The sequence below is a fragment of the Stenella coeruleoalba genome, assembly GCF_951394435.1.
Source record: "Stenella coeruleoalba genome assembly, chromosome: 7".
Classification (NCBI taxonomy): domain Eukaryota; kingdom Metazoa; phylum Chordata; class Mammalia; order Artiodactyla; family Delphinidae; genus Stenella; species Stenella coeruleoalba.
Window position 1 is genome coordinate 78,300,747 of NC_137153.1, and position 20,867 is coordinate 78,321,613.

At 39.4% G+C, this 20,867-nt stretch overlaps 1 protein-coding gene across 4 annotated transcripts in view; it reads right to left on the minus strand.

Moving 5' to 3' along the window:
* NMRK1 (nicotinamide riboside kinase 1) overlaps positions 1-20,867 on the minus strand; it is a 32,746-nt gene that overhangs the window by 5,394 nt on the left and 6,485 nt on the right. For 3 of the 4 annotated variants that reach the window (XM_079927466.1, XM_079927467.1, XM_079927468.1), the window contains 6 exons: positions 14,322-14,375; positions 9,847-9,937; positions 9,503-9,551; positions 2,647-2,794; positions 2,495-2,566; positions 1,770-1,876 (listed from right to left, as the gene is read on the minus strand). In XM_079927466.1, the coding sequence (XP_079783592.1) occupies positions 1,770-1,876; positions 2,495-2,566; positions 2,647-2,794; positions 9,503-9,551; positions 9,847-9,937; positions 14,322-14,350 (496 nt within the window). In that variant the 5' untranslated portion in view covers positions 14,351-14,375. The remainder of the gene's footprint in view (positions 1-1,769; positions 1,877-2,494; positions 2,567-2,646; positions 2,795-9,502; positions 9,552-9,846; positions 9,938-14,321; positions 14,376-20,867) is intronic. The other variant, XM_079927469.1, reaches the window with a different exon arrangement.

Genomic DNA, 20,867 nt, shown 5'->3' on the forward strand with positions numbered 1-20,867 from the left:
TGTGAGGCTTCTTAAACCATGCAGGGGGTCTGAGTTCACATGTGTACTGAATCTGAATTCTCCAGGCCCATGAGATATATATTTTTAACAAGACTGGCATAGTCAGTTTGGGATAAAAAGCAGAAGTTATGTAGGTTAAAGGAAAGAAAGGGCCTTCTAGTCAGAAAACTGCAGAGGTTAGGGAGGTAGGAGGAACTTTGCCTGTTAAGGAAAAGATGCTCAGTTTGGAAAGGCTAGAATGTGGGGAGGCAGGAACAGTATAGAGATGAGATTTTAGAGCTGTGCCTTAGTCTTTAGTGGCCTTGAGGTCTGGCTGTTTGGATTTTATACTTAAGGGCTGGAGACTCTCTGAAGGTATTTAAGCAAGGTAGGAGCATGGTTGGATTTGCATTTTAGATGGAGAGAGAGAGGGGTAGTAAGAAGACATCCCTGCAACCAATGGTCCATGTTGGGAGTGGTGTGGCCAGAATGTCATGAGAGGCTCTGTGGATGGGGAAGAGGGGTTGAACTGGACTGAAGAAGGGATCATAACAGCTGCCAGATCATGGGGAGGCCCTGTGTGCTTTCTGTAGCTACCAAAGAGGCCACGAGGCTTCTCACAATATGCGCAACTCCCTTTATTCTGAAAAGATACGTCAGTTTTGATTGCTCTACCCCATCCAAAACCCTTCTCTCTCCAGCCTCCTGCATCTTCTCCATGTGGTACTCTATATCCCAAGGATCTGTTCTTGGCCCAGGTCCATAGATCCAGATATTTATTTCTAAATCACTGCTTTAAGTCCCTCAGGCATCTCAACTTCATTATGTGCGAAACAGACTCGCATTCCTCCTTACAAATCTGCGACTCCTTCACTTTTTCCTGTTTTCTGAAATAATGCCTGCCAATTCCTGAGCTGTTGTCCTTGCCACCTCAGTGGCCTGGACCCTCCATGTCCATCCTATCACGCAGTTCTTCTGAGTACATATGTCCAATATCGCACCCTCTACATCTACCCTTCACATAGCCAGAGGGATCTTACTAAAACAAAAATTTTATATCTACCATATCCTTGTATAAAGCCGCTCTGTACAGGGCTTCCCACTTTCCTTAGGATAATGACCTAAGTCCTTAACTGATCTATGGCCTTGCAGGGTTTGGACCCTTCCTGTATCAGCAACATCACCTCTTGCCTTGGCTTTCTCTACCACAATCTTCCTTCTGGTGCCCCTTGGTCTTTTCATGTACTATACCCACCATCTGGGGTGACCTTCTATCTCCCCAAGTTACCTCCCTTTGTCCAGTTATATCTATCATCTGGTTTAAATATGGCTTCCTCAAGGAAGCCTTCCCGGATTGCTGAGACTTGGGCGGTCCCCCTGAAGCTCAGTGTCCCAGTACTCAGCACAGCTAAAAAGGATAATCTTGTGCGTCATCCATTTAACATCCATTTTCCTGATAGAATGCTGGTTCATAAGAGTAGAGACTGAGTCTGCCTTATTTCCCTTGATATCACCAGGGTAGTGCCTTGTACATGGAAGGCATTCAATCAATATTTGCTGAATGAATGACCATCTAGAAGTTGACAAACTTTCACAAGAGCCATAGAGAAACAGAAGGCAGGAGAGCCAGTGTGGAAAAGGCTGTGAAAAAAAGCCCAGAGCGTTCTAGCTTAAAGTGTCCTTTTATAATCTAATATATGAGAAAAATGCCTTCTAAAGTCCTTTCTTTTGTGTACTTTGAGGCAATGACAAGTAAAAAGGCTTCCGCGGAGGGAAGAAAAGGCACTTACCGATTTCCCATGAGATGTTCTCCATTTCTTTCCTGTGCTTTAGATACATGGGCCACACGTGGCCCTCAAAGTACCCTGGGGTGTCTGGAGGCTCGTAGATCCTTGTACTATCAAAATACGTAGGAAACTTTACGTTGACATAAACACAATTGATAAAGTAAAATAATGGTCAGGACAACGGGGAAATCACTCAGAGACTGTCTAAACAGGATTACGACTACACTTTTTAGACTCAATGCCAGTTACAAAGACAACACCCAATGGATTTAGTCCCCTGATCTAAAAAATGAACTCTAATTCACTGCCATTCATAATTATTTCCCCCCTCTAGTGATTTATAAAAGAATTGAGAGACAAATGTTAATGTAAATAATGATAGAGATACTGAGATGTTGTCGTAAGCTTTAAACTAATCGGTGTTCTCTGTGGCTGTAGCAGAATACAGGCCCCCTAATTTAAAACCATAATCAACATGGGATTGCTTCATATGAGGATTTAGGAAAGATAAGCCAAAGAGCTTGTACAAGAGCCTTTTCTTAGAAAAGTAATTTGCATTACTCCATGTGGGTGACCATTTATGGAAAAAGGTCTTGCTCTTTGTATGAAGAATTGAGGCTTCTCTTGCTTGAAAAATGACATACACATTGCTCAATAATGCTGTTTCCTTGTTTTTCCTAAAGTTTGTCTTTTGAATTACAATCCACAAAGGCAATTTCAAAACTTACCTCCTCCTCCTCTTACATTCTTCATACGGAATGGTCAGAAAATAGCTTCTATTCCATATAGTGTCAAGGGGCCTAAATTAACAGCATATTTAGTGCACAAAGTTTTTTTTTCCCATTCATTCAGAGTCAATATTAGAGTGGGGAATGCTTACTTGTAATTATAGAGAAGGAAACCTTCGATAATTAAGATGGGAATTTCCTCAGTGTTTCCCCTGTCTCTTGATGCCAGAGGGTGTGCTGCACTTTCCATCCAGTGGGAAACGGCGGACATCATTTCCTCCATGTTAAGTGCTTCAAGCACTTCAAACAAACACAAAAATATGAAATCAATACAACAAAATTTTACGCTGTGGCTTTTTATGATGAGTACAGCCAGTGGTCTATAAATATATAAAATAACACTATTTTATTTACCCTTCAAAACACCTAATTAGGGACTTTCCTGGTGGTCCAGTGGTTAAGAATCTGCCTTCCCATGCAGGGGACACGGGTTCGATCCCTGGTCTGGGAACTAAGATCCCACATGCTGCGGGGCAACTGAGTCTGAGCGCTCTAGAGCCTGCGCGCCACAACCAGAGAGCTAACGTGCCGCAACTACTGAGTCCACGTGCTCTAACTAGAGAGGAGCCCACATGCCACAACTAGAGAGAAGCCCACGCACCACAATGCAGAGCCTGTGCACCGCAACTAAGAGCCTGTGCGCCGCAGCTAAGACTAAAAAAACACCAAATTAACAAATGCTTTAGACAAAAAATATAAACTCTAATATTGATAAAGTGGTATGCTTGATATATTTTCATTCTGGAAAATTTTATTTATCTGTTTATTTATTTTTGGCTGCATTGGGTCTTTGTTGCTGCACGTGGGCTTTCACTAGCTGCTGCGAGCAGGGACTACTCTGTTGTGGTGAGTGGGCGTCTCATCACAGTGGCTTCTGTTGTTGCGGAGCACGGGCTCTAGGCGTGCAGGCTTCAGTAGTTGTGGCTCTTGGGCTCTAGAGCGCAGGCTCAGTAGTTGTGGCGCACAGGCTTAGTTGCTCTGCAGCATGTGGGATCTTCCCGGACCAGGGCTCAAACCTGCGTCCCCTGCATTGGCAGGCAGATTCTTAACCACTGCACCACCAGGAAACTCCTGGAAAATTTTAAACATATACAAAAGTAGAGCGTAGAGTACAATGAACTCCCATGTCCCCATTACCAGCTTTGACAATTATAAACTCATTGCTTTATTTATAACTTCTATTCCCCCTTGACTATATAAAAGTTTAACATTTTTGGATAACAAAATATTTATAAATTAGTTTGAAAGATATGACACACTGGTGAAAATACCTGCAATGTATTTGGCAAAGAATGGATATCTTTAATATATAAAGAGCTCTTACAGATAAATAAGAGGAGGAAAATCATTAAAAGAATTTACAAAGGATACAAGTATGTCACATTCAAATTCTAAAATGTGCATACTTTTAGAGTTTACAGTTGTTAATGCTAGAAAAGTACCCTATAACAGTGATTCTCAAAGCATGTTATCTACACTAGCGGCATCAGCATCATCTGAGGACTTATTAGAAATGCAAATTCTCAGCCCCACTCCAGAATGACTGAACTGAGCCATCTGTTCTTAAAGGTTTTTTAGTGGAAGGTTTTAAAATTATGAATTAATTCATTTAAAAGATATAGAGCTATTAAGATTTTCTCTTTTTTTCTGGTGTTTGTTTTGATTAATTTGCATTTGGTAAGACTGTCAATTTCATTTAAGTTTTCAAATTTATTTGCATAAAATTCTTCATAATATCCTCATCTTTTTAATGTTTGCAGGATTTGTAGTGATATTAACCTTTTTGGTTTTGATATATGTAATTTGTGCCTTCTCTATTTTTTTATTGATCAGTCTTATTTAATTTTTTTGAGGATCACTCAGATTCTTCAATCTGTAGGTTTATGTCTTATGCCAAATTTGAGATGTTTTACATCATTACTTATCTGAATACTTTTTCAGTACCACTCCTCCTCTCCTTCTGAGCTTCCAATGATATAAATGTTAGATCTTTCATTATTGTCCCACATTTCTGTTCATTTTTTTTTTTTTTTTTGCCTGCTTTGTGTCTTCATTGCTGCATGTGGGCTTTCTCTGGTTGTGGCAAGTGGGGGCTACTATTCATTGTGGTACACAGGATTCTTATTGTGGTAGCTTCTCTTGTTGCAGAGCACAGGCTCTAGGTGCATGGGCTTCAGTAGTTGCAGCATGCAGGCCCTAGAGTACGTGAGCTTCAGTAGTTGTGGCACATGGGCTCAGTAGTTGCAGTGTGAGGGTTCTAGGGCATGTGGGCTTCAGTAGTTGTGATGTGTGGGCTCAACAGTTGTGGCTCGCAGGCTCTAGAGAGCAGGCTCAGTAGTTGTAGTACACGGACTTAGCTGCTCCACGGTATGTGGGACCTTCCCGAACCAAGGATTGAACCCTTGTAACCTGCACTGGCAGGTGGATTCTTAACCACTGCACCACCAGGGAAGTCCCTCTGTTCATTTCTTTTCAGTCTACTTTCTCTTGCTTGTTCAGATTGAATAATTTCTATTGTTCTGTCTTGAAGTTCACTGATTCTTTCCTCTGTCATATTTATACTGCTGTTACACCCATCCAGTGAGTTTTAAAATTTCAATTATTGTATCAGTTTTCAGTTCTAAAATTTCTATTTGGTTCTTTTTCACATCTTCTCTCTCTTTGTTAAGGCTTTCTAATTTTTCACTTGATTCAAGAATGGTCACAGGGCTTCCCTGGTGGTGCAGTGGTTGAGAGTCCACCTGCCGATGCATGGGACATGGGTTCGTGACCTGGTCTGGGAGGATCCCACATGCCGCGGAGCGGCTGAGCCCGTGAACCATGGCCGCTGAGCCTGTGCGTCCAGAGCCTGTGCTCCGCAATGGGAGAGGCCACAACAGTGAGAGGCCCGCGTACCAGAAAAACAACAAAAAAAAAAGAATGGTCACAAATGCTCACTGAAGCCTTTTTATGAATACTGCTTTAAAGTCCTTGTCAGAATTCCAGCATCTGTGTCCTCACAGTGTTAGTGTCTAATTGTCTTTTCTCATTCAAGTTGAAAGTTGCCTGGTTCTTAATATGACAAATGATTTTTAGTCTCATCCTGGAAATTTTGGGTATCATGCTATGAGGCTCTGGATCCTAGTTCATCTTTTTTTTTGCAGGCAGTGTCCCTGTTTAGGTGTAGTGTGCAAGTCCAGGTGGGGTGGATGTTCAGCTGCCTGCTGGGCCTCACCAATACTGAGGTGGGGGGTGACTGTGGGGGGAAGAGAGGAAAGCATGCGGGTGTGGCGTCATTACAGCTCAGTGAGGATAGAAGTTCAGCTCTCAAGTGGGTCCTGCTGACAGTAGTTGACACTGCCTGGTTAAGGAAAGTGGAGTGCCAACTAGCACCACCTCACACTGCCTTATTCGGTCTCTTTGCTGCCAGGTAGGTGTGGAAGTTCAGCTCCGTTTGGCACCACTGATATGATCCCTATGATGATGTGGAAAGCCAACTCACCATACCTTGCTGGTGCTGATGGGTCTAAAAGTCTAGCCCTCCACTAGGCCCTGCTAACACCATGAGGGGAAGTTGGTTTTTCCTTTTGTTTGCCTACAGTAAGGTGGATATTAACAAATTAATTTTCTATTCTGTTAGGCCACCCTTTTTCTAGTCCTTTGACTATAGGGAACAGGTTTCTTGGGAATTTTGGGTTGTACCTATTGATGGTTCCATGTTGTACACTTCTCCATCACCAGTCATCTCCTTCCAGATATATGAGAGACAGACAAAAAACAAAAATCGAACAGGAAATTCACAGCTATGTCATTCCTCAAGATCCAAATCCCCCAGTCAGTCTTCTCTCTTCATCTTTCAGAGTTTTTCCTTTTTGTTGTATTCCATCCGTGGTTTTTAGTTATAAGAGGGAGGAATAGCAAGGAATGGGGCCAAGCCATCTTGGCTGGAACCAGACGTACCATCAGTTTTAATGTATTTCCACTATCATTCAGTTAAAAATATTTTCTAATTTTCATTGTGATTTATTCTGTGACCCATGGGATATACAGAAGTGTTTTGCTTCAGATCAAATGTGATGATGTCTGGAATTTGCTTCAAAATAATATAGAAGGAGCAGGAGGGTGAGGGTATGGATGAAATATAATTGGCCAAGAGTTCATCATTTTAAAAACAGGATGGTGAATTCATGAGAGTTCATTATACTTTTCCGCCTTTCTTTGTATATGTTTAAAATTTTGCATAAGAAAAGGTTTTTAAGAATCAGACAAAAGGTACTGATTAATTTTCAAACGCTTGGGAATTTACTATTTACTCTTTTGCTATTGATTTCTAATTCAGTTCTCTGTGATTAGAAGATATCTCTATATTACTTCAATACCTTGAAATGTATTAGGACTTGTCATGTCCTTGTGTATGCCTTCCATTTTGGTTAATGTTCCATGCATTCTTGCAGAAAAAAATGTGTACTCTGCTGTTGTTGGGTACATGTTCTATATATGTTAGTTTGGTCAAGTTTGTTGTGTTGTTCAAATCTGTTAGACTCATAATTTTTGTGACTTTGTTCCATAAGTTACTGAGAAAATTGTATTAAAGTCTCCCACAATACTTATAGATTTGTCTATTTGTCCTCTTAGTTTTGTCAGTTTTTGCTTAATGTATTTTGAGGTCATTATTATTAAGTGCATACAAATTTTAGATTTTTTATATTCCAGTTGAATTGATTCATTGAGCTCTCTTTATCTCTAGTAATACTCTTTGCCTTAAATTTTACTTTGTCTGATATTAGTACAGTTATACTAATTTTCTTTCAGTAGGTATTTGCATGGTATATCTTTTTCTAGCCTTTTACTATTTACTTTTCTATATCCTAATGTTTAAATATATCTCTTATAAGGAGCTGATAGTTGACTTTTTAAAAAAATCCAGTCTGACAACTTTTGAGTATTTCATTTTAGTTAATTTAACTTAATATAGCTACTGATATGTTTGATTTAAGCTATCATTTTACTATCATCTTCTATTTTTCCACCATCCTTTGATATTTTAGTTCTGTTTTTTACTTCTTTTGCATTTATCAGGTATATTTTAATAATTCTACCTACTTATAAATGTGATAGCTATCTATTTTATTACTATTGTTATTATTTTAAAAAATATTTATTTCATTTATTTGCGGCAGGCTCCTTAGTTGCGGCAGGTGAGCTCCTTAGTTGTGGTGTGCAAACTCTTAGTTGAGGCATGCATGTGGGATCTATTTCCCTGAGCAGGGAACGAACCCGGGCCCCCTGTGTTGGAAGTGTGGGGTCTTAACCACTGTGCCACCAGGGAAGTACTGATAGCTATATACTTTAAAACTACTGTTTTGGTAGTTATCACAAAGATTTCAACATTACCTTGACTTACCTTAAATTTGTACATTTACCTAAAAGTTCAGGTTTCTCCTTAAGACAGATTCCTGGAAGTGGGACACCTGAACACATGGCATGAATATTTTACTGTCTTTAGGACATGTGCTCAACCTCCTTTCCAGAAAAGGTTTTTGTTTTATTTGGCCTATGCCATTACTAATTATTAATCTTTTAAAAATCTGTCTATTAGGTAAGTGAGGAAAAAAGAAGTTATAATTCTTTGACTAGTTTTCTTTTTCAAATTTTAAAAAAAATTTGGCCACACTGTGCAGTATGCAAGATCTTAGTTCCCCAACCAGGGATCGAACCCGGGCGCTGGCAGTGAAAGCACCAAGTCCTAATCACCGGACCGCCAGAGAATTTCCTTGACTACTTTTTTTTTTGCTGTTACGCAGGCCTCTCACCGTTGTGGCCTCTCCCGCCGCGGAGCACAGGCTCCGGACGCGCAGGCTCAGCGGCCATGGCTCACGGGCCCAGCTGCTCCGCAGCACGTGGGATCCTCCCGGACCGGGGCACGAACCTGTGTCCCCTGAATCGGCAGGCGGACTCTCAACCACTGCGCCACCAGGGAAGTCCCCCTTGACTACTTTTGAGGTTGACTTTTTATTGTACATTCATTAATCATATAACCTTTTGCTTCTGTGAATAACTATTCACATCATTGGACATTTTTCAACTGGGATATTAGTGTTTTTCTTATCAGTTTGTAAGAACTTATTTAGATTAGGAATAATTCTTCGTCAATTGTTGAAAACCGTTTTTCCTTGTTTAACTCTTACTTTGTAATAATCTTCCTTAATAACGTTTAGAAAAGGAGGAGAGAAGAAAAAAATATCCTAGCTGCAGCTCAAGACACAAGAATAGATAGCCAGTCAAGGATTCTGCCTCTTTTAAAACTATCATGTTTCTGTAAGAACTGATTACACAACATTTTTCCTCCAAGGTTATCAAAGTTAAAAATAAAGAACAAATTTTATGGCTCTTTAAGAGAGCTCTCTCTATTGCTAGTTTGCATAAGCACTCAATGATCATCTTGTTAATTATAAATGTTGATAAGACCATTAAATATAGTTTACCAGTATGACATTCCTTTGCAGGTCTATATAGATGTTTCTCTGATGGACTTTACTCCGCTGGCTTCAAAGCAGTGTTAAGACTGGGCAAGAGGGTAAAGTGAATCCATCTAAAAAATATTCACTATTCTTTTTGAGCAGTGAAAAGACTCAGTACCTTGGTCACTGAGAAAGTAAGCTCAGAAGATAAAGAGCCCTAAAGTTCGCTACAAGCAAGAGGAGTAGACTAACAGAGACCCACCTTACCCCACCTTCAAAAGAAAAATTTATTTTCCAATGTTTTCAGTTTTAACTATAAAAGTGGGGAAAAGGTTTCATTTATTTAAATAGCTGAACATAAATCAGAAACCCGTACAAAAGCATGCTTAAAGTACAGCAACATAATTTAAACTTATTTTGAGACTCTCTTCAGAGATAGCAAAGTTATTTGGGTTTGAAAAAGGAAACAAACATTATTGCATAATGTTTTGTAAGCTCATCTACTTACCATCATACTGAAGAAATCCATTTTCATCTGTCTCTATCTCAGACTCTGGCTGGAAAAATAATAAAGTACCCATAAAAATTGTGCAGTGCAGAAATAATGCAATCATAGAATGAAGAGTTGATAAACCTTTATTTTAACAAATGCTTTGGATGGTGAGGATAAATAAAATCAAAGATTAGCTCCCATAAGTGTGCCATCTAGTGGAGAACTAACACTACTGCATTGAGCCTCCCTTCACTACAAAAGCACAATCACTCAGCAAATGCTTTTGGATGTAATTCAATTAACTTTGCTACTATGACTTCTTTTGGTTAAATAAATTATCTGAGAAGTTTTATAGATACCTTAAAGAAATTATCCTGAGATATGATACTGCAGTTTGGAAGGCGTTTCTGCAAATTCTTAGCCAGTGTTGTCTTCCCACCATTTGTCACACTGAACAACAACAAAAAAAGAAAACAAAGTAAGAAAATACCAAGAAGGAAGATGCATTAAAAGAACATAAAACATTTTAAATTGATCTTAGAAAAAGGATATTTAAAACAATATGTAATATCTAAGAAAAAAATATTTCTTTCATAGATAGGACTTTGTTGGCAAAAATCATAGGCTCAAGCAGGTCTGAAGCAACAAATGATAAGAAATAAGCTGGAAAGGATGGAGCAGAAAGGTAACTAATACTGGGCAAGTGAACTGCGTAATACTAAGACTTAATTACAGCTACTGCATTGGAAGAAAAAGAAATTTTTGTCTATGCTGAAACATTCACAAGGTTCACATGCCACACAGAGAATCTGAGTAGCACATTTTAGTGCAAGTATATAAAACTGCACGTGGTCACTGTGATTTTGTTTCAATGCACAGTGAAGAAAAATGGAGGAGTGGCTTATTACAAGCCCACCTATCATGACTTTTCACCTCCTTTGGAATGCCTCCTTTTCCCCAATCTCTCTCCACTTTGGCGCTGGTTGGGAGGTCCATTGTAGCTTATCACATCCTGTCAGTTACTTGTCCCCTCTGGCTGGACTGTGACATCAAGGAGAATGGCGACCCTGACCAACTCCTCTGTGTATGTATCCAGTTTTCCAGTACCCAGAACCATGCATAGCTGGGGGGGAAGCACTTCTCCACTCAGTCACTCAGAGTTTTTTTTTAAAACCTGGGGCTTATGTACTTCCAAAGAGTCTATGGACAGATTCAGGATCTTTGTGAACTTGAAAGATATTATATCTTTATTTTCAATAAATTCTAACAGAATTTTGGCATTTCCTTTAATTAAAATATGTCACAAGCAACAGTATTATTAATAGTACCTGTGGCTTTTTCACCAACAGAAATCACAGACAGGTATTTTCATATCATGTTGCACTTGGGGCAGACATCTGGAAGTATCATTGACATTCTATTACTTGAAATTTACAGCAGCTTTTAGACTCACCACAGGACACAGTTATTTAGTGAGTTAACAAAGAAGCATGTGTATCATAATGCTACAAATTTTCTTTTAAAAATATTTTTATAACTACATTATCATAACTGGTTTCCTTTGTATTTCTGTATTTTATTTTGTGCATTTAAAACCACTACTCAGAGAAAGCAAGACTTCATCATACCACCAAATGCCTACAGCACAAAAAACTTCTGACTGCACATGAATTGTGCTTATTCCGAGGTAAGATGAATTGCAGTATGTTTATAATCTAGAAAGGGGAAAGGAACTAATACTTATTCATCAAAATTGTTTATTGGATATAATTCAATTATTAGCCAAATATCTTACACCTACAAAGTATTAACAGAAGAAACTTGATTCACACTTTTTTTGTTTTTTTTTCTGTTTAACCTTAGATCACACAATTGGGTAGGATATGGGCAATCTCCTTAAAAAATGGAAAAGTGGGTGGGTATTACCCTATGCATTGAGAAAATACTGTTATGAGAATTTTTTTCCCCCTTTACAGAAAATGTCTATAATCCATGTTGAATGCCCATAGTTCGATTATTGAATTTTGGTTTAAAATACATAGTAAACAGGGAAAACTTTATTACAGTATGAGCAACCTGGCTAGAAAATGTATCATTTTCTAGACTTACCTCTTTAGTTAAGATCATGCAATTGAACCAACAGTAATTAGATCCCTTCTCACTGACTTAGCTAGAGCCAATGAGAAAAAAGCACCCCATTTTTGTAGACTTGATAGAGATGGACCAGCTAGAAGGCAGTCCAGGTCAGAAAGATGAGGGAGGGGGAAAAGCATGTAACAAGTCTGAGCCTAGGACCTGTAATTAGACTGTCACCATCCAAGTCAGGTGACACCTTAAGACTCAACCCTTCTCCTTCAGCATGCTCATACCCACCATGCACCAGCAGGCTCACAGCTTCATGCATGTGCTCTCCAACCCTGGGGCCAGAGTGTCCAGACAGGAGCATGTTCTATCCTAGGGTCTAGGGAAGGAAATGGGGGACTCCTTGGGCCCACTTGCTCCTTTGTTCATAACACCCAAATAAATGCACAACTCCTAGTCCATTTGTTTTTTATGTGACAGGTGAAGAGAGGTCACTGTATTTGGAACATGGCATTTGGGAAGGAAGAAGTTAAAAAGGCTGTCTGTAATTACTCCAACAAGTGGAGAACCCATTCTGCAATCCATTTGCCCAAGGTAGATAATAATTTTCCCATTGTCCAGTTGAGGAAACTAAGGGTTGAAAAGCTGTATTCTCATAAAACTTGCTCAAGGTAACAACTAGCAAGTAATGGAGATGAGATACAAAGTCCAACTCTAACACCCTACAACTAACAACTCTACATTTTTTAACATTAAGGAACTTTGCGAGAATCTGATGAAAGTTATAAAATCTTTCCCCAGAAAAATGAACATCTTCACACATGCATTAAGTTTTCAGGAGGTTCATGGATGCCACTTGAATCCTCTAGAACCTTTACTATTCCTTGCAGTCTCAACTGAATATTTCGTTCATAGGGCAGCAAGTGGTAAGTACATGGGAGAGATACAGCACAGTGAGTTTGGAGGAAGGAAGGCAGGAACTGCAGCTGAGTGTGGCAGGGGCTTTGCAGAAGCAGCAGCACTAAAATGAAATCCTGACACTTGCTGAGGAAGAGACAATGAAGAGAGGCTTTCTTAGGAAGTTATGCATAGAACCAAATGCACGTGGCATGAAAGCATGACACAGGTTTCTAGACAGAGGGCATTATACTGGAATATTGAGATGAGGGGAGTTTATTCACACACGTGCAGAATAGAAGTCGGATTGGATTCTGTAGTGGACCTGGTAGTGGCCTCCCCAGGTTCCACCCCTGTTTCCAAGGTCTGGTTGGGATTGACCCTGCTCTCAACTCCAGAGCAAGGGCCCCAATGGCCTAAACCAATCAAGGCAATCCCCTCGCTTTTGCCACAGTAACTGTGGCTATGTGACCCAGGTGGTCCTGTCAAAGACCCTTGACCTAGGGGAAGCAAAGCACTTTTTTCCCCCTAGTGACAGGCTAAGGAGAAGCATGAGGTCCCAGGAGCTGCTAGTAGTCCCTTGAGACCAAAAAATGCAGCCAACTTTAGGATGAATCCAAAAGGAGGAAGACACAGAGAAGAGGCAGAGAGAAATGGAGTCTTTGGTGACACCACTAAGCTCCTGTATCAAATCTTTCCTGTACCCTGCCTATCTACCCACCCCGAAGCTAATACATTTTATTATTTTTGGATGGTCTTCATATATCAGGAAATTTAGACTGCATTTTAAATAACTGGGAACCACTGAATATTGTTCATCAGGTGAGAGAAAATTTAAAAATTCTGTATGAAGATTAAACTGGCACAGGTATGCAGGGAAGATTGAGAGGAGGAGATTGGAATTAGGGAATGAGGGCTTGAATTAGGATGGTGGCAGTGAGTGTGGAAAGGAAAGGAGGGATGAGAAGCAACGCAGAGAAAAACTGAACTTGGTTCTGATTAGATGGGAGCAAGTCAAGGCAGAGTTCTGGCATTTAATTCATTCAATGTTACTTCTAATTGATTAATTAGAAGTAATTAATCTAATTAGTCTAATTAATTAATTAATTAGATTAATTGTAGTTATGTAATGCAATAATACATTGATCTCCCCCAAATTATAAACCTTTAATTTCAATAGTCTTAAATATTTTATTAACTAGACTACACATAATGTGAAAGGACTCAGAAGAAAGACGAACATAATACACTAGCAAAACAAAAAAACAAATAATGTCCTTTTAAGTTGCTGTTGTCTTATTTGATTGCCCACTTCTTGGTACCATGGGTAGGGTGACCATAAAATTTAGGACACTTCTGAGACGGAGAGGGGTGAATGATTAATAATCATGCCAGGGAAATAAGGACTACCTCAAGATGAAAAGTATGGGGAAAAGGGGTAGAGGTGAGGTGATTCCTTATTCCACATGTCCAAAGCTGGGCATAACTGGCAAGAAATGATAGATTTTCTCCTATGTCACACTGGAGGAGCAGCCGTATGGAGAACGATAAATCACCCTGAACCAACGTAGCATTAGATCAGGCCTTGCCTCTGGTGTCAGCTTTAGAAAACAAACAGTAAAGCAGGTAAACTTTGTGTACCGACTCCCCTGTTTCTGTTTATAGGAAACTCTCCCATCTCCTGTTGGCATTTACATAGCCAGTGCTCCACTGTTTTAAATTCAAGTGTCCTGTTCTCTTTTCTGGGACTCAGGAATCCTTCTCACTGCTTCTCCTTCCCCCACCACATCCACATGGAAACACCCTTTGGACATCCTGAGTATCTCAATCAGCTGTTTGTAGCAAAATTACTCACCCACCGATTCCAATGACAAATGTTTTCATAATTAGCTTTGAAAATCACGTCTTCCTAAAATTAAAAAAAAAAAAAATCGAAAGCACATCACTTAGGTGTCTAAAGAGATAAGAGTCCTAACTTACAAGGGCCAGCTGAGGGGGAAAGATGTCAGTGATCTTTGGGTTACCCCCCTAGGATTACCCACATTCTGTGGGAAAGTTTCACACTATACTGGCTTCTCTCTGCCACAGTCTCCTGCTACGTGCCAACAGCTGGAAGTGCTCAGGGCCTGTAAGCAAGTCAGGTGAACTAAAGGGGCCCCCACGGCCAAGCATACATACTTGAGGGTCTGTTTTCAAGGGCATGGAAGAGTTGCTGAGCCACAAGGCACACTACAGAGTTTCATGCTCCCCTCAGGCAGGTGGCCTGTCACCTGCATGACTCAGTCACCCAGGGATGACCCATTACCCCCAAGGCAGAGAAGTGGCAGAGATGGCCTCTCTCTCCTTCTGAAATGAGGAGACAGTCACTGCTGGCCAGAGGCAAGAGGAAGTGAATTCCCTTTAAGTATGCTATTTCCTCACCCTAGGGCCGGGGTAGGCAAACTTTCAGAAATGAGCCAGTTAGTAAATCTTTGAGGCTTTACGGGCCAAGAGACAAAATCAAGATTATTATGTAGGTACTTATACAATAAGAGAGAAAACACTTCCACAAACTTTCTGATGGAGGTCAAAACATAATAATTGAGTACAATTTTTTTTTTCCTCGTAATTCATGTCTACAAATGAAAACAGAATTCCTTTTCTATTGGGATAACATTTCCCTTATTGGATATCAGAGTGAGTGTCTCCTATTACAAAAAGGGACTGCAGGTGTTCAGGCAGAAGGCCAGGTTTTATTTTTTTAATTTTTTTATTGAAAAAAATTTCTTTTAATATTTATTTATTTATTATGTGGTTGCACCAGGTCTTAGTTGTGGAATGCGGGCTTCTTAGTTGCGGCATGCACATGAGATCTAGTTCCCTGACCAGGGAATGAACTCAGGCCCACTGCATTGGCAGTGCAGAATTTTTTTTTTTTTTTTTTAACATCTTTATTGGAATATAATTGCTTTATGATGGTGTGTTAGTTTCTGCTTTATAATAAAGTGAATCAGCTTTACATATACATATATCTCCATATCTCCTCCCTCTTCCATCTCCCGCCCACCCTCCCTATCCCACCCCTCTAGGTGGTCACAAAGCACCAAGCTGACCTCCCTGTGCTATGCAGCTGCTTCCCACTAGCTAGCTATTTTACATTTGGTAGTGTATATATGTCCATGACACTCTCTCACTTCATCCCAGCTTACCCTTCCCCCTCCCTGTGTCTTCAAGTTCATTCTCTACGTCTGCATCTTTATTCCTGTCCTGCCCACAGCTTCTTCAGAACCATTTTTTTTTTTAAGATTCCATTTATATGTGTTAGCATACGGTATTTGTTTTTCTCTTTCTGACTTACTTCACTCTGTATGACAGAATCTAGGTCCATCTACTTCACTACAAATAACTTAATTTCGTTTCTTTTTACGGCTGAGTAATATTCCATTGTATATATGTGTCACATCTTCTTTATCCATTCATCTGTCGATGGACACTTAGGTTGCTTCCATGTCCTGGCTATTGTAAATAGAGCTGCAATGAACATTGTGGTACATGACTCGTTTTGAATTATGGTTTTCTCAGGGTATATGCCCAGTAGTGGGATTGCTGGGTCGTATGGTATAGTTCTATTTTTAGTTTTTAAGGAACCTCCATACTGTGGCTGTGTCAATTTACATTCCCACCAACAGTGCAGGAGGGTTCCCTTTTCTCCACACCCTCTCCAGCATTTATTCTTTGTAGATTTTATTTATTTATTTTTCGGCTGCGTTGGGTCTTTGTTGCTGTGCGTGGGTGTTCTCTAGTTGCGACTAGGGGGGCTACTCTTTGTTGTGGTGTGCAGGCTTCTCCTGTTGCAGAGTACGGGCTCTAGGCACGCGGGCTCAGTAGTTCTGGCACACGGCCTTAGTTGCAGCATGTGGGATCTTTCCGGAGGAGGGCTAGAACCCAAGTCCCCTGCGTCGGCAGGTGGATTCTAGCAGTTGAATTCTTAACCACTGTGCCACCAGGGAAGACCCTGTTTGTAGATTTTTGATGATGGCCATTCTGACTGGTGTGAGGTGATATCTCGTAGTTTTGATTTGCATTTCTATAATGATTAGTGATGTTGAGCATCCTTTCATGTGTTTGTTGGCAATTTGTGTATCTTCTTTGGAGAAATGTCTGTTTAGGTCTTCTGCCCACTTTTGGATTGGGTTGTATGTTTATTTGATAATGAGCTGCATGAGCTGCTTGTAAATTTTGGAGATTAATCCTTTGTCAGTTGCTTCATTTGCAAATATTTTCTCCCATTCTGAGAGCTGTCGTTTCATCTTGTTTACAGTTTCCTTTGCTGTGCAAAAGCTTTTAAGTTTCATTAGGTCCCATTTGTTTATTTTAGTTTTTATTTCCATTTCTCTAGGAGGTGGATCAAAAAGGATCTTGCTGTCATTTATATCATAGAGGGCTCTGCCTATGTTTTTCTCTAAGAGTTTTATAGGGTCTGGCCTTACATTTAGATCTTTAATCCATTTTGAGTTTATTTTTGTGTATGGTGTTAGGGAGCATTCTAGCTTCATTTTTTTACATGTAGCTGTCCAGTTTTCCCAGCACCACTTACTGAAGAGGGTATCTTTTCTCCATTGTATATTCTTGCCTTCTTTATCAAAGATAAGGTGACTATATGTGCGTGGGTTTAGCTCTGAGCTTTCTATCCTGTTCCATTGATCTATATTTCTGTTTTTCTGCCAGTACCATACTGTCTTGATTACTGTAGCTCTGTAGTATAGTCCGAGGTCTGGGAGTCTGATTCCTCCAGCTCCACTTTTCTTTCTCAAGATTGCTTTGGCTATTTGGGGTCTTTTGTGTTTCCATACAAATTGTGAAATTTTTTGTTCAAGTTCTGCGAAAAATGCCAGTGGTAGTTTGATAGGGATTCCACTGAACCAGCAGATTGCTGTGGGTAGTATAGTCATTTTCACAATATTGATTCTTCCAATCCAAGAATATGGTATATCTCCCCATCTGCTTGTATCATCTTTAATTACTTTCATCAGTGTCTTATTGTTTTCTGTATACAGGTCTTTTGTCTCCTTAGGTAGGTTTATTCCTAGGTATTTTATTCTTTTTGTTGCAATGGTAAATGGGAGTGTTTCCTTAATTTCTCTTTCAGATTTTTCATCACTAGTATATAGGAATACAAGAGATTTCTGCACAGGGCTTCCCTGGTGGCACAGTGGTTGAGAGTCCACCTGCTGATGCAGGGGACACAGGTTCGTGCCCCGGTCCAGGAAGATCCCACATGCCGCGGAGCGGATAGGCCTGTGAGCCATGGCCGCTAGGCCTGCGTGTCCGGAGCTTGTGCTCCGCAACGGTAGAGGCCACATCAGTGAGAGGCCTGCATACCACCAAAAAAAAAAAAAAAAAAAAAGATTTCTGTGCAATAATTTTGTATCCTGCTACTTTACCAGATTCGTTGATTAGCTCTAGTAGTTTTCCGGTAGCATCTTTAGGATTCTCTATGTATAGTATCATGTCATCTGCAAACAGTGACAGCTTTACTTCTTTACTGATTCGGATTCGTTTTATTTCTTTTTCTTCTCTGATTGCTGTGGCTAAAACTTCCAAAATTATGTTGAATAATAGTGGTGAGAGTGGGCAACCTTGTCTTGCTCTTGATCTTAGTGGAAATGGTTTCAGTTTTTCACCACTGAGGACGATGTTGGCTGTGGGTTTGTCATATATGGCTTTTATTATGTTGAAGTAAGTTCCCTCTATGCCTACTTTTTAGAGGGTTTTTATCATAAATGGGTGTTGAATTTTGTCAAAAACTTTTGCTGCACCTATTGAGATGATCATATGGTTTTTATTCTTCAGTTTGTTAATATGGTTTATCACATTGATTGATTTGCATATACTGAAGACTCCTTGCATTCCTGGGATAGACCCCACTTGATCATGGTGTATGATCCTTTTAATGTGCTGTTGGATTCTGTTTGCTAGTATTTTGTTGAGGATTTGGGGATCTATGTTCATCAGTGATATTGGCCTGTAGTTTTCTTTCTTTGTGACATCTTTGTCTGGTGTTGGTATCAGGGTGATGGTGGCCTTGTAGAATGAGTTTGGCAGTGATCCTCCTTCTGGGATATTTTGGAAGAGTTTGAGAAGGATAGGTGTTGGCTCTTCTCTAAATGTTTGATAGAATCTGTCTGTGAAGCCATCTGGTCCTGGGCTTTTGTTTGCTGGAAGATTTTTAATCACAGTCTCAATTTCAGTGCTTGTGATTGGTCTGTTTATATTTTCTATTTCTTCCTGGTTCACTGTTGGAAGGTTGTGCTTTTCTAAGAATCTGTCCATTTCTTACAGGTTGTCCATTTTATTGGCATAGAGTTGCTTATCGTAATCTCTCATGATCCTTTGTATTTCTGCAGTGTCAGTTGCTACTTCTCCTTTTTCATTTCTAATTCTATTGACTTGAGTCTTCTCCCTTTTCTTCTTGATGAGTCTGGCTAATGGTTTATCTGTTTTGCTTATCATCTCAAAGAATCATCTTTTAGTTTTATTGATCTTTGCTATTGTTTCCTTCATTTCTTTTTCATTTATTTCTGATCTGATCTTTATGATTCCTTTCCTTCTGCTAACTTTGGGGTTTTTTGTTCTTCTTTCTCTAACTGCTTTAGGTGTAAGGTTATGTTGTTTATTTGAGATGTTCCTTGCTTGTTGAGGTAGGATTGTATTGCTCTAAACTTCCCTCTTAGAAGTGCTTTTGCTGTATCCCATAGGTTTTGGGTCATCGTGTTTTCATTGTCATTTGTTTCTAGGTATTTTTTGATTTCCTCTTTGATTTCTTCAGTGATCTCTTGGTTATTTAGTAGCATATTGTTTAGCCTCCATGTGCTTGTATTTTTTACAGATTTTTTCCTGTAATTGATATCTAGTCTCATAGCATTGTGGTTGATAAGATTTCAATTTTCTTAAATTTACCAAGGCTTGATTTGTGACCCAAGATATGATCTATCCTGGAGAATGGTCCATCAGCACTTGAGAAGAAAGTGTATTCTGTTGTTTTTGGATTGAATGTCCTATAAATATCAATTAACTGCATGTTGTTTAATGTATCATTTAAAGCTTGTGTTTCCTTATTGATTTTCAGTTTGGATGATCTGTCCATTGGTGAAAGTGGGGTGTTAAATTCCCCTACTGTGATTGTGTTATTGTCGATTTCCCCTTTTATGGCTGTTAGCATTTGCCTTATGTATTGAGGTGCTCCTATGTTGGGTGCATAAATATTTACAATTGTTATACCTTCTTCCTGGGTTGATCCCTTGATCATTACGTAGTCTCCTTCTTTGTCACTTGCAATAGTCTTTATTTTAAAGTCTGTTTTGTCTAATATGAGAATTGCTACTCCAGCTTTCTTTTGATTTCCATTTGCATGGAATATCTTTTTCCATCCCCTCACTTTCAGTCTGTATGTGTCCCTAGGTCTGAAGTGGGTCTCTTGTAGACAGCATATATGCAGGTCTTGTTTTTGTATCCATTCAGCCAGTCTATGTCTTTTGGTTGGACCATTTAATCCATTTACATTTAAGGTAGTTATTGATATGTATGTTCCTATTACCAATTTCTCAATTGTTTTGTGTTTGTTATTGTAGGTCTTTTCCTTCTCTTGTGTTTCGTACCTTAAGAAGTTCCTTTAGCATTTGTTGTAAAGCTGGCTTGGTGGTGCTGAATTCTCTTAGGTTATGCTTGTCTGTAAAGGTTTTAATTTCTCCGTCAAATCTGAATGAGATCATTGCTGGGTAGAGTAATTTTGGTGGTAGTTTCTTCCCTTTCATCACTTTAAATATGTCTGCCACTCCCTTCTGGCCTACAGAGTTTCTGCTGAAAGATCAGCTGTTAATCTTAAGGGGATTCCCTTGTATGTTATTTGTTTTTCCCCTGCTGCTTTTAATATTTTTGCTTTGTATTTAATTTTTGATAATTTGATTAATATGTGTCTTGGCATGTTTCTCCTTGGATTTATCCTGTATGGGACTCTCTGTGCTTCCTGGACTTGATTGACTGCTTCCTTTCACATATTAGGGAAGTTTTCAACTATAATCTCTTCAAATATTTTCTCAGTCCCTTTCTTTTCCTCTTCTTCTTCTGGGACCCCTATAATTTGAATGTTGGTGCGTTTAATATTGTCCCAGAGGTCTCTGATACTGTCCTCAATTCTTTTCATTCTTTTTTCTTTATTCTGCTCTGTGGTAGTTATTTCCACTGTTTTATCTTCCAGGTCACTTATCTGTTCTTCTGCCTCAGTTATTCTGCTATTGATTCCTTCTAGAGAATTTTAAATTTCATTTATTGTTTTGTTCATCATTGTTTGCTCTGTAGTTCTTCTAGGTCCCTGTTAAACGTTTCTTGTATTTTCTCCATTCTATTTCCAGGATTTTAGATC